The sequence below is a fragment of the Anolis carolinensis genome, chromosome 5 (genome assembly GCF_035594765.1).
Source record: "Anolis carolinensis isolate JA03-04 chromosome 5, rAnoCar3.1.pri, whole genome shotgun sequence".
NCBI lineage: Eukaryota > Metazoa > Chordata > Lepidosauria > Squamata > Dactyloidae > Anolis > Anolis carolinensis.
Window position 1 is genome coordinate 177,174,174 of NC_085845.1, and position 25,126 is coordinate 177,199,299.

The window sequence follows — 25,126 nt, forward strand, 5'->3', positions numbered from 1 at the left end:
TTAATATTCTGGCTTGGTCATCATAATTTCCTGATTTGGGCAAAAACTATAGTTAATTGGAAGACTTTCTGGCTTGATTAGCTTTTGCCTTGAAGGAAAGAACAAAGTTCCCATGCAGGCTTGGTTTGAAGTAGCAGGTCAGGTCTGATGATGAAGACAGCTTTTCTTCCTGACATCTTGCCACTGTTGCCTGAAGAGTGCACAGTAGTAGGGTGACAAGGAAATGTCTCATATCTTAGATTATTGGCTTGAGATATGGCTATCTGAATGTAGCCACAATTAAACCCCGTCTATACCCCCACCTGTGATGACCCATGGGCCTTGTAGTCCTGCTCAGGACATTGTAATTCCTGATGAAGATGAAAACTTGGGTTTTTTACCTTCCCAGTCTGAACTGGATTCCTCTCAGCCAGATCTTTCCCAGGCAGATCTGGGAACCTTGCACCTGCAAGAAAGTTGTCTCCCAGAAGTATGTCAAACAAGCCCAGAGCCTACTTCTCCCGTATTCTTGCGCCGGGAGTTTTGTAAACAACAGAGAAGTTTGGATTCAGCTTCGCGCAGGAGTGCGAGGATTGCAGCTAAGAATGTGGCCAATTAAGACTGCTTCTCGTGAGAATCTTTGGGGAGTCTCACATCTGGTCTCAGAGTTAGCTTTCGGTTCTGATTCCCAGAGAACTGCTTCGGCGGGAAGCTAGACTCTATTTAGGTGTTTTACCCGCGTAGTAACTTCGCGGAGTCAATTCGTCAGCCTACGGAGCGAGTTGTGTCTGGACAGCGCGCTCCGGTTCAAGCCTCGCTCCTGCTCAAGCCTTGCCTTGCTATCCAGCCTTCGCCTTGCTTCCCAGCCTTTGTTTATCTACGGACTTTGCCTTGTTTCCCAGGATTAATCCTTGCCTTGTTCCACGGATTTATCAAGTTATTCCACGGACCTTGTTCTTGTTCTTAGTTACCTTGTTCCACGTTCAAGCCTTGTTTCAAGTATCAAGTTATTTCCTAGCCTCGCTCAAGTTTCATGGACTAAAGGACCTTGTCATCTCCCCTCACTTTGCTTGGCAAAGTGAGTGTTTCGGTTATTGGATTACAACTTTGGACCTTAATATTTCTTATTGGACATTGCTTTTTTGGACTAATTCTGACCTTTCCTGAAAGGTCTAATTCTGGACTATTTTCTACACTAGTTTTTATTAACTTTATATAATCCTACAATAAAGATATTAGATAGATTCTGGCCTCTGTGTATGGTTATTGGTGCTCTGCAGCCTGGGTCGTGACAGTTTGACTCCGCCACCCTAAGCACCAATTAACCTCGGCCAGAATGTCTACCGGAGTCGTACCTGGGCCGAGCGGCCAGCCGATTACCTACACCATCGACAAGGAAGAGGTGGACCGAATCCGTGATAAGCTCAATGCACAGGATGGAGAAATAAGGGGTTTGAAGGAACGCGGAGTTCGTCTTCCGGCCATGGCGTTGCCAACCAAGTTTACTGGAGAAGCTTCTAAGGTTCATGTCTTCCGTCGCCAATGTCAAGCTTATCTGGAGGCCCGTGCTGCCGAGTTTCCCCAAGAAGACATCAAAGTGGCATGGGTTTACAGTCTTCTAGACGGGCCAGCGGCCAGCTGGGCGACGGCACTGTTCGACCAAGCCTCTCCACACCTAAGATCAGCGCAACACTTCTTGGACCACCTCAAGGAGACTTGGGGAATCGAGGACAATTTGGAGGCAGCCGGTCACAAACTCCGTCGCCTTTTCCAAGGAGACAGACCTATGTCTCAGTATATAGCCGAGTTCCGAGTGCTGGCCCACAACACCGGCTGGAACGATGTAGCCCTCAGGGGACAATTCCGGGAGGGTCTCAACATTGAAATGCTGGAAGAAATCTCCAAGGTGGATCCTCCCCAGACCCTCGAGGCACTCATTGATCAATGTTTACGGGCTGAAGTCATGATTGCCAACAGGAAACAGTGGGTTCGAGGCCAGGGCAGTAGAGCCGGGGCAAAACCCCCCGCTCCCGCCAGCGTTCAGCCACGTCCGGTGTGGAGACCCCCACCGCCAACCCCATACCCCAGAGGAGGCGAGGAGGTGCCGATGCAGTTGGGCAATGTGCGTCCCAGACTAGATGCCGCCGAGAAGGCCCGTCGTCAACGCTTAAACCTCTGCTGGTACTGCGGGAACGGGGGCCACTTCGCCAGAGAGTGCCCAGCCAAAGGGAAGCCTGCCGCCCGTCTTGCGGCGGCGTCCTCCACGGAGACGAAGGCGTCTGAGCCGACTGGCACACAGCCGGCGGGGGAAGCCAACGACCGGGTGTAGAGGGGCTCGCCAACCCGGTCAAAAAATCCATCCAAGAGCCGCCAACCGGGGTCCTGTTCCTTCTCGTGGTCACATTATGGTCAGCAAAAAGGGGACCCGTCATGATCCACGCCATGATAGACTCTGGAGCTACCAACAATTTCATCGATAGAGAGTATGCCGACTCTCTGGGATTACAATATCATGATTTCAAGAATGCCCGTGTGGTGCAAGCCATAGACGGCCGTCCCCTCAAGACGGGCCCCGTAAGTCAGTGGTCGGAACCCACCAGGATGTGGATAAGGGAACATATGGAAGAGATTTCCTTCTTTGTTACCGAGGTTCCCCATTTCCCTGTGATTTTGGGAATTCCATGGCTGACTCTCCACGACCCTAACATCTCCTGGTCCAACAGAGAACTGCAGTTTGCTTCACCGTACTGCCAAAACCATTGCCTCGTAGCCAAGGTATGCCATGCCACAGACACCGAGCCCATCATCACCTTGCCAAAGAAGTACTCCGAGTATTGGGATGTATTCAATGAGAAAGAAGCCGAAAAATTACCCCCACATAGACCTTATGACTGTGCCATTGACTTGGTGGAGGGGGCCCCGATCCCGCGAGGGCATCTCTACTCCCTGACTGAGCCAGAGCAAGAAGCTCTCAGGGAATTCCTAGAGACAAACCTTCGCAAGGGGTTCATCAGACCCTCTCAATCCCCAGCCGCCTCCCCAGTGATGTTTGTGAAGAAGAAGTCAGGGGAACTACGCTTGGTGGTGGACTACAGAGCATTGAACAATATCACCAAGCGGAACAGCTATCCCCTGCCTTTAATCTCGGATCTACTGGATCGGCTTCGAGGAGCCAAGGTTTACACCAAGCTGGATCTTCGGGGGGCTTACAACTTAGTTCGCATCAGGGAAGGGGACGAGTGGAAGACCGCCTTCCAGACCAAATTCGGATTATTTGAGTCCCGAGTTATGAATTTCGGTTTATGCGGAGCCCCCGCAACGTTCCAGCATTTTGTCAATGACATTTTTCAGGACTATCTAGACAGGTTCTTGATAATCTACCTGGACGATTTTTTGGTGTTTTCCAGATCACAATCAGAACATGAGAACCACGTCAAAATGGTGTTACAACGATTGCGGGATCATGGACTTTATGCCAAGCTGGAAAAATGCGCTTTTGATCTACAAGAGGTAGATTTCCTTGGTTACCGCATCTCGCCTCTAGGGCTTTCCATGGACCCAGCCAAAGTTTCAGCAGTATTGGAATGGCGGGCGCCAACTAACAAGAAAGAGGTGCAGCGTTTCTTGGGGTTCGCGAACTACTACCGCAAGTTCATTCCAGATTTTGCCCGCTGGTCCGACCCCATCACTAGCTGCATCCGTGGAAAGCAGCCTTTCCGCTGGACTGATCAAGCAGAGAAAGGGTTCCAGCAACTAAAGAAACTATTCACCTCCCAGCCAATTCTACAGCACCCAAATCCTGGAACCCCTTTTGTGGTGCAAGCGGACGCCTCTGATGTGGCAATTGGGGCTGTACTCTTACAACCGGTGGGAGATCACCTCCACCCCTGTGCCTTTTATTCTCGTCAACTAACCACACCAGAGAGGAATTACACCATTTGGGAAAAAGAACTACTGGCCATAAAGGCAGCCTTTGAAACTTGGAGACATTGGCTAGAAGGGGCCAAATTTCCCATTGAAGTCCACACTGATCATCGTAATCTAGAACATCTAAGAACTGCCCGCAAACTAAATCAGAGGCAGCAACGTTGGGCTTTATTCTTTGAACGTTTCAACTTCCAGATCCATTATGTGACCCCAGCCCAAACCAAGCAAGCAGACGCCCTGTCACGTAAACCGGAATACGCTGCAGGACGCAAGGAGACCTTTGAATCCCAACTGCTACAACCTGAGAACTTTGCCACGCTCACGGTGGGGAACACCAAATCCATTCCCATTGGTTCAACTTCCCCTACTCCAGGACCCATCTGTGCTCAAGAAATCAGGGCTAGTCAGCAAGCAGATGCCTGGGCGCAGGACCAACTTCGCCAAGGTCTGCATTTCCCCTTTTCGCTTAAAGATGGGCTGCTCTGCTATAGAAATCATGTCTATATCCCACCCGGACCGGGCAGAGAAAAAGCGCTTCGTCTGTGTCATGACTGCAAACCAGCAGGACACTTCGGACTATTTAAAACTATGCATTTGATCCTAAGGGATTTTTGGTGGCCCAAGATCCGCAAGGATGTGGAAAAATATGTCAACACCTGCCCAGTATGCCAGCGCTCCAAGATACGAAGGGAGAAGCCCTCAGGGCTTTTACACCCCCTTCCTACCCCATCTCGCCCATGGGAAATAATTTCCGCGGATTTCATCACTGACCTACCACCTTCCTGTGGATTCACCACGATCTTAGTGGTGGTGGACCTATTCACCAAGTTAGCCCATTTCATTCCCTGCGAAGGCCTCCCCACGGCCAAGGAAACTGCGGATCTATTTCTTCAACATGTCTTCAGACTACATGGATTGCCCAAGAGTTTAGTCACAGACCGTGGATCTCAATTCACCTCTCGTTTTTGGAAGGCACTACAAAAACTATTGGGCATAGACTCTCGCTTATCTTCAGCTCATCATCCCCAAACAGATGGGCAAACGGAGCGCACCAATGCCACTTTGGAGCAGTATCTTCGCTGTTATATAAACTATCAACAGGACAATTGGGCTTCTCTGTTACCACTGTCTGAGTTTGCCTACAACAATGGAGTTCAAGCTTCTACAAAAGAAACGCCGTTCTTTGCAAACTACGGCTTCCATCCACGTTTCTTTCCCCCTGTCATTGAAACTTCAGAGGTTCCCGCAGCAGAGGATTGGCTGCAGGAACTCACAGCGGTGCAACAACTTTTGCTCCAGCAACTGGACCAAGCCAAGGAGGACTATAAACGCCACGCTGACAAACATCGCCAGCCGGGCCCTGAAATCAAGGTAGGAGATCGGGTTTTCCTGTCCACTCGCTTTCTGCCCTCCCACCGCCCTTGCCGGAAGTTAGATGCCCGTTTCATTGGTCCCTATCCAGTGGTGGCGCAATTAAACCCCGTGACTTTCAAACTCCAACTTCCGCGTTCAATGCGCATTCACCCAGTGTTTCACCGTTCCCTGCTCCTTCCGGCGGATGGTGTGCGACCTGATACAGACCAACCGGCCCCCCCTCCTGTTTTGATGAATGGGGAGGAGGAGTTCGAGGTTGAGGACATTTTGGATTCTCGCTTTCACCGCCGCCGCCTACAATATCTCATTGACTGGGTGGGTTTTGGCCCTGAGGAACGCTCTTGGGAAGACGCCTCCACAGTCCATGCCCCTGATCTAACCCGTCGCTTTCATCAGACCTATCCCACCAAACCGCGACCTCGCGCCTCGGGGAGAGGGCCCCAGTTTGGGAGGGGCCTTGAGGAGGGGGATAGTGTGATGACCCATGGGCCTTGTAGTCCTGCTCAGGACATTGTAATTCCTGATGAAGATGAAAACTTGGGTTTTTTACCTTCCCAGTCTGAACTGGATTCCTCTCAGCCAGATCTTTCCCAGGCAGATCTGGGAACCTTGCACCTGCAAGAAAGTTGTCTCCCAGAAGTATGTCAAACAAGCCCAGAGCCTACTTCTCCCGTATTCTTGCGCCGGGAGTTTTGTAAACAACAGAGAAGTTTGGATTCAGCTTCGCGCAGGAGTGCGAGGATTGCAGCTAAGAATGTGGCCAATTAAGACTGCTTCTCGTGAGAATCTTTGGGGAGTCTCACATCTGGTCTCAGAGTTAGCTTTCGGTTCTGATTCCCAGAGAACTGCTTCGGCGGGAAGCTAGACTCTATTTAGGTGTTTTACCCGCGTAGTAACTTCGCGGAGTCAATTCGTCAGCCTACGGAGCGAGTTGTGTCTGGACAGCGCGCTCCGGTTCAAGCCTCGCTCCTGCTCAAGCCTTGCCTTGCTATCCAGCCTTCGCCTTGCTTCCCAGCCTTTGTTTATCTACGGACTTTGCCTTGTTTCCCAGGATTAATCCTTGCCTTGTTCCACGGATTTATCAAGTTATTCCACGGACCTTGTTCTTGTTCTTAGTTACCTTGTTCCACGTTCAAGCCTTGTTTCAAGTATCAAGTTATTTCCTAGCCTCGCTCAAGTTTCATGGACTAAAGGACCTTGTCATCTCCCCTCACTTTGCTTGGCAAAGTGAGTGTTTCGGTTATTGGATTACAACTTTGGACCTTAATATTTCTTATTGGACATTGCTTTTTTGGACTAATTCTGACCTTTCCTGAAAGGTCTAATTCTGGACTATTTTCTACACTAGTTTTTATTAACTTTATATAATCCTACAATAAAGATATTAGATAGATTCTGGCCTCTGTGTATGGTTATTGGTGCTCTGCAGCCTGGGTCGTGACACCACCAGCAGCAGCTTTAAGATGATAACTTTGCATATAATTGGTACAAAAAACTGTATGATGGGCAAGCGACTGTGGAAGACTAAAAGAACTACACACAGAGAAATGCTCTCAAATGCCCTCACCATGTTTATATATTCATAAAAAGCCTTTAAATTAACTAGACTTAAATTGGTCACCCCCCCCACACACACACACACACACCCATGTGGTGGAAATGTCCTCATACCCCTTTGAGAATATTTGAGGGAGGGGAGGAGTTGTAACATTTTGCAAAAAGGTGATCCTCTGGGGTCCAAGAAGCCTCAAAAATAGTGGAAATTCCTTCCATTCGCATACAGCTGATTTTGGGGCATTCAGGAGCACGTTTTGGCCCCATGGAGGAGGGGGGTATGCCCCACATGGACTGAATTTTGCTCGCCCCGATCTATACAAAAATCCCCACTATTATAAAAACACTTTGGGACAGCAAAGTAATGCAGGCTAGTAGTGGTGCATGTGTTGTTCTTTGTCATCATTGTCATCAAAGGGATCAGATTTATAAGATGGAGAATAGAAGGGAAGTTTTGTGTATCATTAACTAAGGAAACAAGAACTTGCCTTATATTGAGTCCGACCACTGGACCATCTTAGCACAATACTATCTATGCTGTTCTTCGATAGTTTCAGTCCTTGGAGCTGCACTTTGAACACAACAATTAGTGTTTTAAAAATAGATATAGATTCATATAAACACCACATGTATACACATGCACATACAAATGCACACACATACATCATTGTGTGAATACTTAAAACCCCGAACATACCTCTTTGTGTGCATTATAGACTTAGGATCTTAATACCATGTGGCCTCAACTAAAGAATGCTGGAAACCTTGTATGGAGCTCACTTTCATCTGAAGATAGCAGAAGCTAAAACGCTTTGTTAATAACTTCAATAAATATTTTTAGTGATTGCCTGCATCCTTATGGGATCCAAGGCAAACTTGGGATAAATGCTGTTAGTTTGCTTTTTAAATCACCTACACACAGACATACATGCTTAGGAATGTGTATATTTGATGAGTGGAATTGAGGAACGAAAGAACATTTACAGTGCAATCTTATGCATATCAACTCAGCTCAAAAGTAAATCTTATTAACCTCAATAGGAGAGTATAGAATTTAAGCCTTACTCTTCATTAACTAGTCCAATAATCATACATTGCTCATAAACAAACAATTGTTTGTGGGAAGTCAGCATGATGTAGAACATTACAATGTGACCCTGGAACTCAGGGTTCAAATCCCTGATCAGCCATGAAAATCCACCCAGTGACCTTGGAGAAGTCATACTCTTTCATCCTCAGAGGAAGGCAAAGGCAAACCCTCTCTGAACAAATCTTCCCAAGAAAACCTTATGAGAAGTTCACCATAAATGAGAAATGATTTGAATAGAATCATAGAATAGTAGAGTTGGAAGAGACCTCATGGGCCATCCAGTCCAACCATCCAATGCACACAACAACAGTTTTTCAGAAGGAATATTATTTTTCTAAGACACTTTAATAACTAGTGAGTTTCTGGCAGAGGTTTACTAAAGTATTCAAAACAAGTTCAAGTACAAGGGAGAAGAGCAGGAAAATGGATCAAACACATGTTGCTGTTTTTGTAGCCATACACTCCACTACAGAAACCTTTCAAAGTTAATATCAGCTCAGAAGTTTTAACTGTTTCTTTTTTTGTTTTTATCCTGATCCTTATTTACAGAATTTAATTGATTTAGCTTAGTAGACAGCAGTACTTAATTATTCAAATGAGTCAAGAGACAAGATCACACTTGGGGTTTCTGCCAATGGCTGACTACTGCCAGCAATAATAATACCATCTAGGGGTGTTTTTTTTGGAAACAATAATCCCACATGTTGTCTTGTACTCTACTTTTATAACTTCATAATATCAACTCCTCATTTGGACTAAATCGATACAGCTTTGCTAACTGATAACAGTAAAGGATCAGGGGTCTTTTTCCCTTTCTATTTTTGACTGCATTTGTTGTGTAAGCAGAGTCTCAAGAGTCTACGCATAATCTGCAGCTGTCTCTGAAGGAAGGAACTGAAGGCCATGCTCTCTAATACCTGGGTTTTCCAATTCACTGATTTTGTACTTTGTTTCTCTTGACCTTTTTGTCTCCAAGTGAAATGTTTTTTTTCTAATCTCTCCTGTGAGAGTATGTAACATTTTCAACTTAATGACATACACTTTTCAACACTGTTGGAGAAATGCCTGATTTTCCTTTAATGGCACTATGTTCAATTCACACTTTACCGGTCAGTTGAAATGGTCTTTCCTTTATTTATGTATTTGTTCCTAGCCTAACCTGTCTTCTCTGAGTGGTAAGGTCTTTTCACTTGGATACAGTGAGACTAAAAGTAATGTGAATTTTCCTTAGAAAGAATATTTGGTGGTTGATTGGTTGCAGGAGACCCAAACTGTCATTTTTTTTTTGTTTCAATCTTATTTTTCTTCTACTTTTCATATCAGTGACGAGAATTTAGAGTATTTCATCCAGCACATAAACTTAGTGGAACCATTCAGACTGGATATGGTATTTATTAGGATCACTCATTGTCAGAAAAGAAGAATAAGCTGCAGCAACAACTGCTGAACTCTTGCTCCATTACATATAGGGACAAATTGCATGTGCAGGTCTGCATGTGCTTTCCCTGTCCCATTCTTACAAGAGTTTAGAAGCTGAGGCACAAATCTGTAACTATCAACAGATCAAAATCAAGAAGCTTTAAATCAGAACAATATCTAAGAAGAGAAGGCAGTAAGCAGTCCAAGGATCATAAATCCAAGGCATACAGATCTGGGGGATCATGAGAAGGACCTCCAGTTAAAGAGAATAAACTCACCTATAATCCTGTACCCTATAGTACAGCTGTAAGTTTTCTTTGTCTTATGAGGAAGAACTCTGGCAGGAGACGTTACATCGACATACATGATCAGAAAAGGTTCAGATCAACACTGAAAGCAGCTGTTTCAATATAATGTTTTGTGCCCACCCATAATAGGCAGAACTTTGGAATATTTTAATCATGTACTCAAAGATAAGGCGAGGCTTAAAAAGCCTTTTCTGGCTACTTTTAGAGTTTGAAAAAGGGAGAAATAAAAGAGGTAGGAAACGGGAGCAGAATAGAGGCCCAAGTTTTTTTTGGGAGGGGGGGTTGTTTGTATTTGTTCCTTGGGCAAATGCATGCCCCAAAGCTTGTAAATAATATATAGATTTCCCCCCTAGAAATACATTAATTTTATATATGAATATTCCCCTCATATGTTTGCAGGTCTTTGCAAATGCTACACACACACACACACACACACACACACACACACACACACACATATATACAGAGAGAGATTTCAATGTATCTGTATCCATATGTATACATTATTTGTATATATGCCCTCACATTTGCAAGTCTCTGCAATTACTTTATAGATCTGATTATCTGTAGAGAGAGAGATGTCTGGATAGATACATATGAATATAGATATATAGGGCTTGCAAATATTACAGGGGGGAATGCACACATTATATATATATATATATATATATATACACACACACACACATACACACACACACACAGTAGAGTCTCACTTATCCAACATAAACGGGCCGGCAGAACGTTGGATAAGCGAATATGTTGGATAACAAGGAGGGATCAAGGAAGAGTCTATTAAACATCAAATTAGGTTATGATTTTACAAATTAGGTACCAAAACATCATGTTATACAACAAAATTGACAGAAAAAGTAGTTCAATACGCAGTAATGCTATCTTGTAATTACTGTATTTACGAATTTAGCACCAAAATATCACGATGTATTGAAAACATTGACTACAAAAATGCGTTGGATAATCCAGAACGTTGGATAAGCGAATGTTGGATGAGTGAGACTCTACTGTATATATATATATACACACACACACACACACATACATGTCTAGATAGATATGGTTATAGATATATAGGACTTGCAAATATTGCAGGAGAAATGCACACATACACATATAGACAAAGAGATGTCTAGATAGATATAAACAGATATATAGGGTTTGCAAATATTGCAGGAGGGAAATGTACATATAGAGAGAGAGGATTTGCAAACGTTTCAGGGGAAATGCATATGTGAAATTAGTATATGTAATTATAGATCTATATCTAGCTCTGCATTGTTTATATAGGCATTGAATGTTTGCTTGTTACTATGTTGGAAGGCGGCTTGAGTCCCCATGGGGAGATCCTCAGGGAATGAAGATTTAGCCCATTAATGTTTGAGTGTACTCCTGGGATCAACCCTGAGTCTGGATGGCCAAGTTGACGCAGTGGTCAGAGTTTCATTTGTATAGCTCCAGCTGCGCCCATTCTTGGAAATGTCACAAGCCCTGTTGAACTGCTGTAACACACTCTATGTGAGGCTGCCTTTCAAAACTTTTCAGAAAGTTCATTGAGTCCAAATTGCTGCAGGCAAAGTGCTGACTGAGACTCCCTTGTTGAAACAACTTCACTGGCTTTCAGTTCATTTCTAGATTCAATTCAAAGTGTTATTTATTATAAGGTTTATATCCTGCTGAGTCCGAAGATCAAGGTTTCGTTTGTTAGTTATACCCACATAAGAAGCCCATGGAGGGGATATGGGAAAATATCTTCTCAGTGGCTATTCCCAAGCTGTAGAATTTCCTTCTATGAGGGACTAGGCTGACACACCCCTCTGATTGGTTTTTTACGGGCAGGTAAAGCCACTTTTATTTAAACAAAGATGTGGTGATTTGGTAGGACACAAGGAAGGGTGCTATATGTTCATTTTATTATTAGGCTTTTACACTTTTTAAAATTGGTAGTGTTTTACTATGATAGCTTGTTCAATTATATTTTAACTTCTTTACCATCAAGTTTCTATTTTGTTTTGCCATTGTGATAAGCCACCTTGTGTCCCATGTTGAAAGAAAGGCAGCATATAAATTAAGTAAATAAAGGGTAAATGGGCCATCTGCAATTTTAGTGGCTTTTATCATTTTTTCCCTCATCACGAATGGAGGCGGTTGTAGAATTATAGCTAATTACATATACATACGATTCCTCTTCTTAGCCACAAAAAGAAGTTACTTGCATGCTCCTGAAATATTAAGTGTTATCAAACCTTCAATTTGAAATGTTGAATTATTATTTTTATCTATGTTTCAAACAACGGTGTGTCCCTGCCGCAGACTGAACTTCTTCCTTGGGAAGAGGAACCTAATAAGCCTCTCCTTGCATGGTATTTCCTTCTCCAAATAAAAGTCTGATTTTTTAAATGTTTTAATTGGATTTTATATTCATAATTATAACAGTAGTACTCTCTTTTTCTTTAACATTTGTCTTCCTAATCATCCTATTTTTTCTTTCCCTCCCTCCCTTACCCTCTCTCTGATAAAGAAAACAAACAGCTACTTCTTCTTCAGCAGCTTTGTCAAATTAGTAAAAAAAAGTCTGCTTTCTCTAAGCCAGTGGTTCTCAACCTGTGGGTCCCCATGTGTTTTGGCCTACAACCCCCAGAAATCCCAGCCAGTTGACTAGCTGTTAGGATTTCTGGGAGTTGAAGGCCAAGACATCTGGGAACCCATAGGTTGAGAACCACTGCTCTAAATCCTCCCATCTTTCCGCATCATCCTCTTGGCTCTCAGTGTTCTCCTTTTCTGTCCTCCTTCCCCAGTCCCACCCTCTCATCTCACCTTCTTCCCAATTACCCAGCTGTTTGTTAACTGCATTTTTCCAGCCTCACACAGGCTTCCCTCAGTGTAGGAACAGAAAGTTTAGTTTCTCTAGATAGGACCCTCTTTACTCCTTGCTCTGTTATAGTCCCCTCTTTCAAGTTTTGTGTATGGAGGCTAATGTATTTCCAAAAGGCTTTCACATTGTTCACCATTGTATTAGATCTGAAAAAATATTTTATTTCATCTGTGAATTCTGCCTGTATGAACTACACACTATTGCACCCAGAAAAAAACATATTCGTATATTGTTAGAGAGGTGTGGGGGTTCTTTTTGTATAGCTGTATCTTTCATTGCTCTAGCAAAAACTGTAAGAAGCAGTCATTACTTGGGTGACTACTGTAGCTCTCATGGAGATATGAACAAACAATATTAGTTATTTCAAGTCTGCAGGTGCACTTTCAATGTATGTAATTGGAATTCCATGAAATCCAGTCACAGAGAAGAAACACCTGTACACATTATTCCCTATCAGGATCCCTCCTGTAGCACTTGGGAAAAGTGGGAAAAGTCCATGAATGCAGCAACCATGAAGAAATGAGTTGTTGAGAGAAATAGGCTTCTCTGGACTGGCAGCCTCTGTTTGCTTTCCCTTTCCTGTGCAGTCCTAGAAAAGGTGTTCCCATTCACCTAGCACACCAATGGGTTTCCAGAGTAAATGTGCAAACAGAACAGTAGTGGTTCACATTTTTAAAAATCTGGTGACTTCCACTCTTCCCTTTCTTCCATTCATAAGCCTTATTGTGACACGAAGTCTATTCAAGTGATTCCAAAACATGAGAGCAAATCAGACTTGTGTTTACAATGCTCAAAGTAGGAGTGAATTGTTAGCCTTTGAGAGAACAAATTGTAAGCTAAGAGAAACTTTTAGACCATCATCGAACTATAATGGATTTTTCAAAAGCTGCCCTTGGCTGCAGTCGTCTATTATAAAATGGGATCACTTGTAAAGCAGAATGATTCGTTTTATAAATGGAGCTGAAAGTATTCACTCTCCCTTCCTTTTCTTTCCACCAGACGGAATCCTCTTCATTTCCACCTCATTGCAGATGCCATTGCAAAACAGATCCTGGCAACTCTCTTCCAGACCTGGATGGTTCCTGCAGTGCGCATAGACTTCTATGATGCTGATGAACTAAAGGTAAGATAAAACAAATAGTGATACAAAGAGTACTTCATTTTCAGTTCTCTCACTGCAGTTGTGTAATTGCAAAGCCAGGTGCTTCTGCGGCAAAAATGGTCCCCAAAACCGCTGCTTGACTAATTCACCCATTTATCAGTGTCAAAAATATACCCAAATACCGTAGTCTATACCCTGGATTAGGATATGATTTATGATAGATAAAAATAATGGCAGTATACTTTAAAAAACACAACCACAACTAATTAAAATTATGTTGCCTAAGCCATTTTATCAACACCAGATATATATTCTATAATGTGTGGCCAATGTTATCAACCTCAGATTTATTTATTTATTTTTTTAATTTCAAGTGGTTCAGCTCCCTGTTTTGCTCAGTAAACTACATTCTCTTTTGTGGCCACATCTTCTGTCTCTGCAAGATTTACTTGATCATTTTGACTGATTGATTTAAAGTATATTTTTATTTTCCTGGTATCTTCTTCAGATCTAGAGCTTCTCTGTGTGTGCAGCAATAATATTTAGTCACTGATGTTATGATATCCTTGCTCCAAATCTAGTAAGCTTTCAGACATTGCTCTTGCAAAACATTTCAACCAATTCATGCCATGAGATGTTACCAACTCATTTAAGATGGTAAATACTTCTTTGGCTTTACTGTGCACCACTGAAAAGATGAACAGTAAGTCTTTGAAAGCATTTTTCTCATGCTCATTTCACAACAAGGTTGCCTTCTTTGTTTTGTCACTGCTTTCATTCAGTTGCAGAGCAAACTAAGGGAATGTGATTTTTCCTTAATAACTAATCCTTGATATTGGCTGACAAACTGTCGATTCACTCCTTTCCTGTGTCATTTGACAAAGATAGGTCTTTGACAGCTTTCTTGATGATCAATACAGAAAGCATGGTCTTTGTAGCATATAATATTAAATTCTTCAGATATTGTGTGCAGTTCCCCAGGTCTTGGTATTAGTTGAGAAACATCAAAAGGGCATCAATGCATTTTTATTGTTGGAACTAGTTGCAATCTTCTTTCTCCAGGCTTACTTTCACAGAGTTCATTCTCTTTTTGAAAAGAAATAATGTTCTTTGGAGCATTTTCTTTATGTTTAGTATTGAGATTTCTTCCCAATTTTGGCAGTTTTGTAGTCTTGTTGCCAATATATCATATAGAACACATATTGTGGTGGTTGCTTGTCTTCCTTCAATCAGCTTTTTCGAGAACACTCTCAATACAGCTACATAAATTAAAATAAACATTCCAGAAAAGTGGTGGCAAAGTATGGACGACATTAAAGTTCAGTGAATCAACATAGACTTGCACTAGCAAGATGTACAAGAGCAAGAAATGTCACATGCTTTCTTTCAGCCACACAGTATCATTCTCTTGTGTTCTTACCATGTGCAGAAGTAGTAAGACTGAATACATTTTTGCTAACCGTTTTTTCCTGTAACTTTTGGTTTGAGATATTGTATCAAAGCTTATTTTAAAAAATCACCAGAAAAAGACTACTGCTCTTTGGAATTGTCGATCTGTCTGTGTCGATCTGTCTTTCTGTCTTTCTTTCCTATCAAAGCTCAAAGCATTTTTTCAAGCCTCTGTGGACTCCCAGTAGCAACACATTAAGAACTGGTGCCATATTGTTTTTTCACAGCTTTGTTTGAACAAGTTCCATCTTTCATGCATTTGTGCTAACAAGATGAAATTTTCAAATTCATAATTGTGTGGCTTCTAGTAAAATCTGAGCCCTCGGATCTGCCGCAATTCACTTAAATTACCTCAAATGAATGTCTGCATTTTGAAATTACCCAGCTCTCTAAAAATTTGATTTAAATTTAGAATCTGAGTCTTACCATGGCAGATTAAGCCTTTGGGAGCACAAGAGATGACCCATCTTTAAAGTGTCACAAAAATACCAGTTACTTGAGGAAAACTTTTCTAGTTATCCTATTTATACTGCTGGATGCTTTCCGTGTATCAATATGTTGCTGCATCCCCTTTCTATTTTAATACATTGCAGCATCTCCTTTCATGCACTTTCAATTTTTTAATTAAAAGTGAATGAAAATCTCCCAGAAAAATATATCTTTGCCATTAATCCGAATAACAAATTCACTTTACTTACAATTTACTTCCAATAAACATGTATATGCCAGTAGCATTAAATTGAATCATGGCAATTCACCCATGTATTGCAATACAGAATGAATGTCATCCAGAAAAACTGTTAAAAATAGTTTTAAAACTTGGCACCTGAGAGTTGTGACAGTAATTTGTATGGCATATCAAATCAGTGCCATGCTGAAGTTGATTAAATCTTGTAAAAGGGTAAAAACAAAATTTAGCAAATTGCTGTACTAATTAAGGAAATTCCAAACTGCTCCACATGTTTGAAGGAAGTGAAAACAGAATATAATTGGAAGAAGTGGCAAAGGGGAAAGATTACCTGTCAGAAAATACTTTCACCTTAAAAAGTGAGAGAAAACGTGTTTGTGAGAGGGAATTTCAATATCGTTTGCATATTAAACAGCAGGCAAATATTGACCTACATGCATCTTCCTGCTGAAAACTGCATTTGAGGGGGAAAGAGATTTCATTTGTAAGTATATGCATTATTATTTATTACTTGGAGTATAGACGCCAAGTCCATTTAATTAAAATTGCAGCCCTTGAGAGTCTGTTCCTTTCTCTTCATTTCAACCACATCCAGAGGTGAGCATTTTCATGGTTCAAGAAAGACTATCTGCTTTTTTTACTTATTGTGATTGCATCATTATCTTTACTCTAAGAATCTTGCATTGGCCTATAAAGGCTTCCCAGAGTGAAATCAGTCTATCTATCTATAATCTATCATTGGATATATACCCCACCTCTTCTCCAGGATGGGAGACTAGATATTTCATCCATCAATAGCTTCTGTTCAACTTCACAGATATAACAGATGCTTCATTACCATTTACTGGATGCAAAATATAGCATCTCCTTACCCCAGACTATTGGCTTTTTTGTCCCAGGTTTGTAAAAGGTGCCCTTTAAATCCTGAATGGAGAAATTGTGGACTTCCAGATGTTTTGGACTTCAATTTTGATCAGTGGCTGACACTCTGGCCAATGATGAGGGATCATGAAAATAGTTGTTTATTTTCAGGGCCCCTCATCCATGCTCTCAAACATCTTTGTATAGCACATCAATTATTATGTTTTCAGGAATATACACAGTGAGACATTGTAGATATAAATGCACTTCAAACATGTAAATATGTTGTAAACAATTAAACCACAGAGTTTTAAAGCAGCATTATTTATCACTCTTTCTCAATGAATGCACTGGAACTTTAGTAAAAGTGAAGGTTTTGTGATTTGGGAAATTAGGTTTTGAAAATCACCTCATTGATATAAATGCATTAAGAGGGTACACTCATCCATGTATAATAAGTAACTATTTTAATAATGAAAGCATCATATGAACATGCTGGGATATTACCATGTATATTGATGTTGTCCCTTAGGGCTTTCCGCACAGCCATATAACCCAGAATATCAAGGCAGAAAATCCCACAATATCTGCCTTGAACTGGGTTATCTGAGTCCACACTGCCATATATTCTAGTTCAAAGCAGAAAATGTGGGATTTTATTTAGCTGTGTAGAAGTGGGCCCAGACTGCAATTAATTATGCTTATTTCTGTTCCTATTTTATTTCTGGAAGGAGAGTGACAAAACTATCTCCAGAATCTGGCAATGTGACTTTGGTTAAAGGGCCCAAGGAAAGAACATTATACCATTAAATTGTGAGTTCTGACTAGCTGAAGGACATCTTCATGTCGAATCACCTTGAACAAAGAAAGCTGATAAGCAGTCCTTCGGTATAAATTTTCACCAAACAACAGCATTGTCTTTCAAATGTCTGTCATGCCTGACCTCTAAGATTATCTTACACACCTTGTTGTTGTTGAGTCTGCTGGCAATATTACAAATGGTAGAAGTACTAGTAGGAGGAAAAGGGGTAATCTTGAGCAGGTGCCAGATGAAGAACAGCAAAGGAAACGGATCCGGGAGATACTTATGGCACCTTCTGAGGAAGACACTTTTGAAGGGTTTTCAAGTGATGAGGAGTCAATGATTGAAGAAGGAGACGGGATGGATGTAAATAGAGGAACTAAGAGGGTTACTCGGGAGCAGGAATCAGATGAGGAACGGGAGAGGAAGAAGTTCCGGGATATACTTACTGCTCCCACAGAGGAGGAGTCGTTTTTGGGTTTCCTCTGGGGATGATGGGTCTGAGAGTGATGAAAATGTGGAGGGCACATCGGACTGGACTAGGGTACAAGAAATAAGGGATATGTGTGCAGAGCCAACTTCTAGTGATACATTTGTGGGGTTTCAGAACAGGAGGATTGGCAAACAGCTGATACACCAGGATCATGGGGAAACCTAAGTCTTGATAGGAGATGGAGGAACTGGAGGGATGATAACTGGGATTCACGTGTGATGGCAGGAACAGCTGTGGGAGATGACAATGGGGTGGAGGCCAGCTCATCTTCAGATAATGATGTGTAAGTTAAAAGTAGGGTCTGAAATGGGGATCCTTTGCAGAAGGCAAAGTGTCGTTTTGGCGTAGGTTTGTCCCTGCCTGTTTTTCCTGTTGGGCTTTGGGTCCTGGCTCTACAGCTTGGCGTTCCTGGTTCCTATGATTCTTGGATTTGGACTGGACTATCGTGAGTGTGCTTTTCTCTCTTCCTGGACCTTTGGACTGGCGACTTTGGCTCTGTTTGATGACCTTCGGTAACGACGTTTGGACTGGCTTTTCGTGGATGCAGCTTTCTCCCTTCCTGGCTTTGGATTGACTTGACTTCAGCTCCGGTTACCCACTTCGGAAAACTACCTTTGGATTGGCTATCGTGAGTGCGGCTTTCCCCTGTTCCTGTTTGACTCGACTTCGGCTTGTGTAAACAACTTGAAGACGACGTTAGTTCGGACCTTCTTTTCTGCTGTTTGTTGAACTTTGACTGGTTTTGTTTACTTCTGTGCATAGCGCTAACTTCCAGCAAGCCTGTTACAACGCTGTTTGCTGCCAATTCCATTGACTGCATTTTAATCCAGATTATCCATCCATTTAATCCAGAATATTTTCTGTTCTTCTTTTTGAGCCCAGTTTGGGCTAAAACTTTGAATTTTGGTCAGAGACACTGCAGTTAAGTGTCTTTGAGCCTGTTTTTGAGTTGCAATAAATCTTTTGTTAAGACTGAGTATTGTGTGTGTGGCTCTTTAAGGCGCCTGTGTTCTGACACACCTCCTTCTTTTGCCTTTTAAGTTGTGTTCTTCATCCATTTTACCAGATATGAAGGTTTTCAGTTACATGTTTTAATTCAAGAGAAAGTCTCAAGTTTTTACATTTTTCAGCACTCCATATTAGTTGTTGATCACAGCTACTTTATTTTAGCCTTTTGTGTGCCCAACATGGTTTATGGGAATACTATGGTTTCAAGAAATGGGAAAGCACTATATACTAAGTAGTTCATTTATGAGTCCAGATCTCATAAAACCAATATGAGTACGAGAAGCTTCAAGCAGAACAATGAATTCATAAGACCATTCTTATATACAGAGGAGTGATGTTAAGCTGTCTACTAAAGCTATCTAAAAGTTTGCTCAGTTGTCTGTAACCAACAAAGACTATCATGTCTCAGTTTATTAATTTGCATAAACTATTTGAGACTGTCATCTTTGACCATACCATGAGTAGAAATGACTCACTAGAAAAGACTCTAATGCTTTGTAAAGTAGAAAAGTAGGAAAAAAGGAAGACTGCATTCCAGATAGATAGACCCAGATGGATAGACTCAGTGAAGAAAGCAACATCCTTAAATTTCCAATACTTCAGTAGGGCTATTGAGGATAGAGTGACTTGGAGGCCTCTCATTTATAAAGTAGCCATAAATTGAAATCAACTTGAAGGCAGTTAAGACCAATAAATCAGCCATCAACCCATGCATCGAAGTTGTTCTGATTTTGGAACAAACCCACCAGTACAACCACATGTAAATTATGTTTTAAGATCCCAGGTTGTTCTGAAGCTGCTTATTGTACTTTCTCAGTATAGACAACATGGAGAAAGACTGTATGGTTTGATTGCTTGCAACAGCAAAGATTAAAGGGGTTGCACACACAAAAATTAATGCATACCTTGGCTTAACAGATTTAATCGCTATTATCATTATTATTATTATTATTATTATTATTATTATTATTAGTTACCCACCTTTCCTCTGGGCTCTGAAAGTAGGTCACAGCAAGCATCTAGATTCTACCTTTACTTGATATTTTGTCGTGTAATACTGCTGCACCAGGTATTTTCTATTCCTGATTAAGAAGTGATATTGGGATAGAATTCTAGTCCCTCTCCTAAATTATTGAGAATTCATACTGATTAAAGTAGAAATTAACATATTTGTGAAAAAAATAACACTGAACTCTAGAAGAATCTATTGATATTTTTCAAATCCTTTTTAACCAGTCTTGGCAGACTTTCTCAGCTTTATTTTTAACTCTAGGCTGTACTTTTTGTTCAGGCCATTGCAAATGCAGAAAGGTCAAGTTGTTTGGCTCTACATGAAACAATATCTCTTTCCCAACATTTGTGTTTATATGGATTATGAAAATAGGATCTTGTAAACCCCATTGACTTCTCAGCTGCTTTCTTGAGGCGTTACAAAGCACACAGTTCAATTTGTCATTCCTTATCACATGTTGTTCTTTCTTGCCTTTTCTCCCAAAACAATCCATTTTCAGATTTATCACAGCAGTGAATGCAGAGAAATATCTTGGAGTCCTCATAGACAACAAGTTAAACATGAGCCAACAGTGTCATGCGGCAGCTAAAAAAGCCAATGTGATTTTGGCCTGCGTAAACAGGAGTCTAGTGTCTAGATCCAGGGAAATCATGCTATCCCTCTATTCTGCCTTGGCCAGACCACACCTGGAATCACACTGTGTCTAATTCTGGGCCACAATTGAAGGGAGATGTTGACAAGCTGGAAAGTGTCCAGAGGAAGGTGACTAAAATGATCAAGGGTCTGGAGAACCAGCCCTATGAGGAGCGGCTTAAATAGCTGGGCATGTTTAGAAGAGAAGGCTGAGAGGAGACATGATGAGGGACATGTATCAATATGTGAGGGGAAGTCATAGGGAGGAGGGAGCAAGCCTGTGTTGTGCTACCCTGGAGACTAGGAGGCGGAACAACAGCTTCAAACTACAGGAAAGGAGATTCCACCTGAACATTAGGAAGAACTTCCTCACTGTGAGAGTTGTTCAGCGGTGGAACTCTCATCCCCAGAGTGTGGTGGAGGCTCCATCATTGGAGACTTTTAAGCAGAAGCTGGATGGCCATCTGTCGGGGGGTGTATTGAATGAGATTTTCCTGCTTCAAGGCAGGAGTTGGAATGGATGGCCCACAAGGCCTCTTCCAACTCTATGATTCTATGACTGCCCACTCCATTTTTTAAAAAGGAAACCCTTGGGGGGAAACTCAGGATACTGGGGCCTTTTCCTCCCTGCCATCCTGCTGCTCTGGAGGAGAAGGGAGACCCTGATTTATTGTGCTGGCAGTAAAGAAACTTCTTTGAATTCGGATCTCTGAATGAGAGAGAGTGATGGAGGGAGGGAAGGGGAGAAATCAGAAGTCTCCTTTGAAGTGTTTCTTGTACTGTGTTCCACAACAATCCAATGGAATTCACCCATTACAATTGTACCCATATACAGCTGGGAGGTGGGGCATTGCTCCCTCTTTCCTTCTGTTTTTCAGTTTCGCCCCCTCCCCCAACTCCTCATAGAAAAGTGTGGAGAATCTATTTGTGATGTTTTAAAAACTCAGCAAAAGATGAATAGTTACTGCCTTCCTGACTTGCATTTACATGGGGGAAGAGACAGGAAAGAGCAGGGAAAAGAAACAATTCAAGAGAAAACACTTGGAGATTACTGGCTTTTTTCTGAACTCAGCACTCTCAGTTGCAGAAATCTGAGATTTAAAAAGCTAGCAATACAGACAGAAGAAGCAAAGATATTTTGAAATTTTGATATTTCAAATGATTACATTATATTTAAAAAATGTCAGGCCAATGAAGCAGGATTTTGGGAGAGAAATGTCAATGCTTGGTTGGGGACCAGCCATAGGAACGCCCCTTACTCCCCATCACTGAAGCGAATCAACCTGGGCAAATTTGACAGCTCCTATGCCATGTGTTTTTGGGTGTTTTCTCCAATTATATCCTGGTTCCTCAGTCCAGAAGGTGATATCTGCCCATTTCCTCCCTGCTCCCCTTTTTACGACTGTTTCTAATGTTTCCATAACGAATCCTGATGGAGCTGACAGGAAGTTCCCTTGCGTCAGTGGGAAGAGCTCCGTCATAAATCATACCCTCAATGGATTAGAAATGTTTTAAAATGGGGGGGGGGGCATGCGTGCGTGGGATAGGGTCCTAAGTCTACACAAGTTCCACAGTTATCCTTAGCACCTGGTTTCCTTGACAACAATTCATATAAATAGTAAGAACCTGTTCTTGGGCTAATATCAATATAATGGCAGTCTGTGAATCATCCAAGAGGGGAACAGGATGATTCAAGGTTTATGATTTACAGGGCCTAAAATTAACATAAGACCTTTGCTAATGTTTTCTAAGGCGATATAAAAGATTTACGTTTTTAAAAAGTAGATTGACTTTTATCCTAAAAAATGAAATTATATTTTTCCAATTTTATTCTGCCCACTTGAGATGCGCTCTGTGAGTTCTCTTTGCTTCTCCATATGTTCTTTACCTCTTCTTTTTCTTCATATATATATATATATATATATATATACACACATACATACACACACACATACATACACACTTTTTGAAAGTAGCACAAGTGCAAAAATATCACATGGCATGAAAAATCTCAAAATGATAAGGTAAATATCTGTAACTTGAGAAAATAGATATTTAAGAACAAAATCTATATTTGATGGATTTTTGGGAAGTTTACAAACATGCTTTCCTCTACTGATGTTGAATATGTGGCTATTGTGTGGATGACTGCAATGGTAATTAGAACACTTAAGTAATTCAGTGTAATTTTGATTTAGATTTAGGGCATTTTAAAAAGAAAAATCCTTTTTTCTGATACAAAAGGGAGAGCTAAACTAACTTCAAACTGTAACATGATAAGGAAAATCAGTTTTTCATATTGCATGAAGGTTCAACATACTCTGAATATAAAGCATTTAATTTTATTGTTGTTAATTTTTGTTGGCTCAACTAGTCTATTTTAGAAATCAGACTTCATGTATGAGATGGTTTCTGCCTAAACAAAATAAATTACAAGTTCTTTGAACCAAACATTTCCCTTCAATTTAGCAGCAGTGGAATAATCACAGTGGTGACTCACTTCATTAAAGTACAGGTTAATCACCACAATCTATAATGCTGGCCTAAAAAAATAATTTTATTGATGCAATAGCCCATCTCATAGATCTAGAAATGAACGGTGGAAATCTTTATTTGAAGAGTATTTTCAGTTGTCCAGGAGAAACCTTGGTAGATCTAGAGTATCCTCAGTTAACTGCAGGTTAACTGCACACCTTTCTGATTTTTGCTCCAGAGACATCAAACCACTTTTGGACAAGTATTTCATTTTAAGTAATTCTGCTTAATTCATTGAATTTGGGAAAAGGGAGAGAGCCACACAACTTCCCTTTATAACTTCCTTGTGTTTTCCCACCTATCTCATTTCAAAAAAAGTCTACTGGGGGGGGGGGGAGACAAAGACCTTTTGATTGGTAGCATTAGAAGCTGTCTAACTGTAAGTCAGCATGAAGAACTAATGGGGTACATGGAAGGTGTCTCAGATGTGTTCCAGGGCAACAGCCTTGATTATGAGATGTGTAAATAGGTTTTCCTTTCAAGACTGAGCTTGGAAATAAAATTAAAATAACTATAGGTTTAAAACACAGTCTTTTCAGGGAACAAATAGTACTGTTCTTACATGTTAAAAAGTACAAGATGACTCATATCAATTTGGTTTTTTTCCTTCTTGTTCGCAAAACTTCATTTTTCAGAAATCATTTTGAAGGGATGGGGGCATCTAGAGCAATGTTTGCATTTTAAAAGCAGTTTAAAAGTAGCATGTTCACAACAATCAATTTTTTAAATAACATTTGAGTAGAAAGTAGTGTAACAAATTGTGACATGAACAAATTAGGTCAGAGAATCATAGAGTTGGAAGGGACAAAGTGGGCCATCCATTCCTACCTCCTACCATTCAGGAATCCACAATTAAGCATTCCTGGCAGATGGTCACCCAATCTCTGTTTTAAAAAAACTTGTTTTTAAACCTCTGATTAAAAGAAGGAAATGTCACCATATTCTGAGCATTGTCAAACACCCTTTACCATCAGGAAGGTCTTCCTAATATTCCTAATATTCAGATGGAATCTGCTTTCCTGTAGTTTGTATGTGCTGCTATGTGTTCCAGACTTTAGAGCAGCAGAAAACAAGTGTGCTTCATCTTCAATATGATATGATATCCTTTCAAATATTTAAAACATAGCTATAATGTCACTGCTGAGCCTTCTCTTCTTCAGGCTAAACATACCAAGCGCCCTTAAACTCTTCCTCATAGGGTTTGGCTTCCAGACTTTTGATCATTTTGGTCTTCCTTCTCTGGATAGGTTTCAGCTTGTTAAAATCTTCTTTGTATTGCAGAACTAGACACAGTACATATTCCGGATCTGACCAATGAGGAATAGAGTGGTCGTGTTCTTTCAAAAATCATTACTTTACAAATAGCATTGCAAGCTATTTAGAGAGTAGAAATCATTTAGGGTTGTCTGGACAAAGAAACAGGATTCTAGTCTCTATTTTCATCTAGTCAGTAGAAAAGCTAAGTATCACACTTAAAGGCTTGCTTGGATGCTCTTTCTTTCTCTGAAATGGAAGAACGGGGCAATCTAAATGTTTTGCTTGCTGAATCTAATCTTTTCTTCCCAACACAGGCATTGTAGCAAGAGAAATCGGGCAGGAACATGATTAGCATGTATAGTTGACTCTGGCATTCTTCAATGTTTATCACTAATATTTCCTTCAGTAATTGTTTTACTGCTTGTTCTTTATAGCTTAGTTTTGGGAAGGAAAAAGTGTTTCTTATTCGTTATATGTATAGTCTTAGTTTTTGTAAAAGCAGTTATACTAAAAGTGGACAGATGAATTTGCTTGAGATCAGGTTTCAAACAGAGAAGTTGTGCATCAGTAGTGATTTAGAAAGACCTTATTAAACAGATTTAAATCCTTTGTAAGTTTTACAAATATTAGGATAGAGTTACAAGAATATAAGCAAGACGAGTCTGTTTTATGCTTCAACATGAGTACTTAGAGCCAAAGTTGTCCCAAACATTGTACAGGGCAAACTCTGTGATCCCCACAGCTT

At 41.1% G+C, this 25,126-nt stretch overlaps 1 protein-coding gene across 1 annotated transcript in view; it reads left to right on the forward strand.

The window, feature by feature from the left end:
• large1 (LARGE xylosyl- and glucuronyltransferase 1) overlaps nt 1-25,126 on the forward strand; it is a 370,540-nt gene that overhangs the window by 190,865 nt on the left and 154,549 nt on the right. The window contains exon 5 of the mRNA XM_003220873.3: nt 13,541-13,664. Coding sequence (XP_003220921.2) covers nt 13,541-13,664 — 124 coding nt within the window. The remainder of the gene's footprint in view (nt 1-13,540; nt 13,665-25,126) is intronic.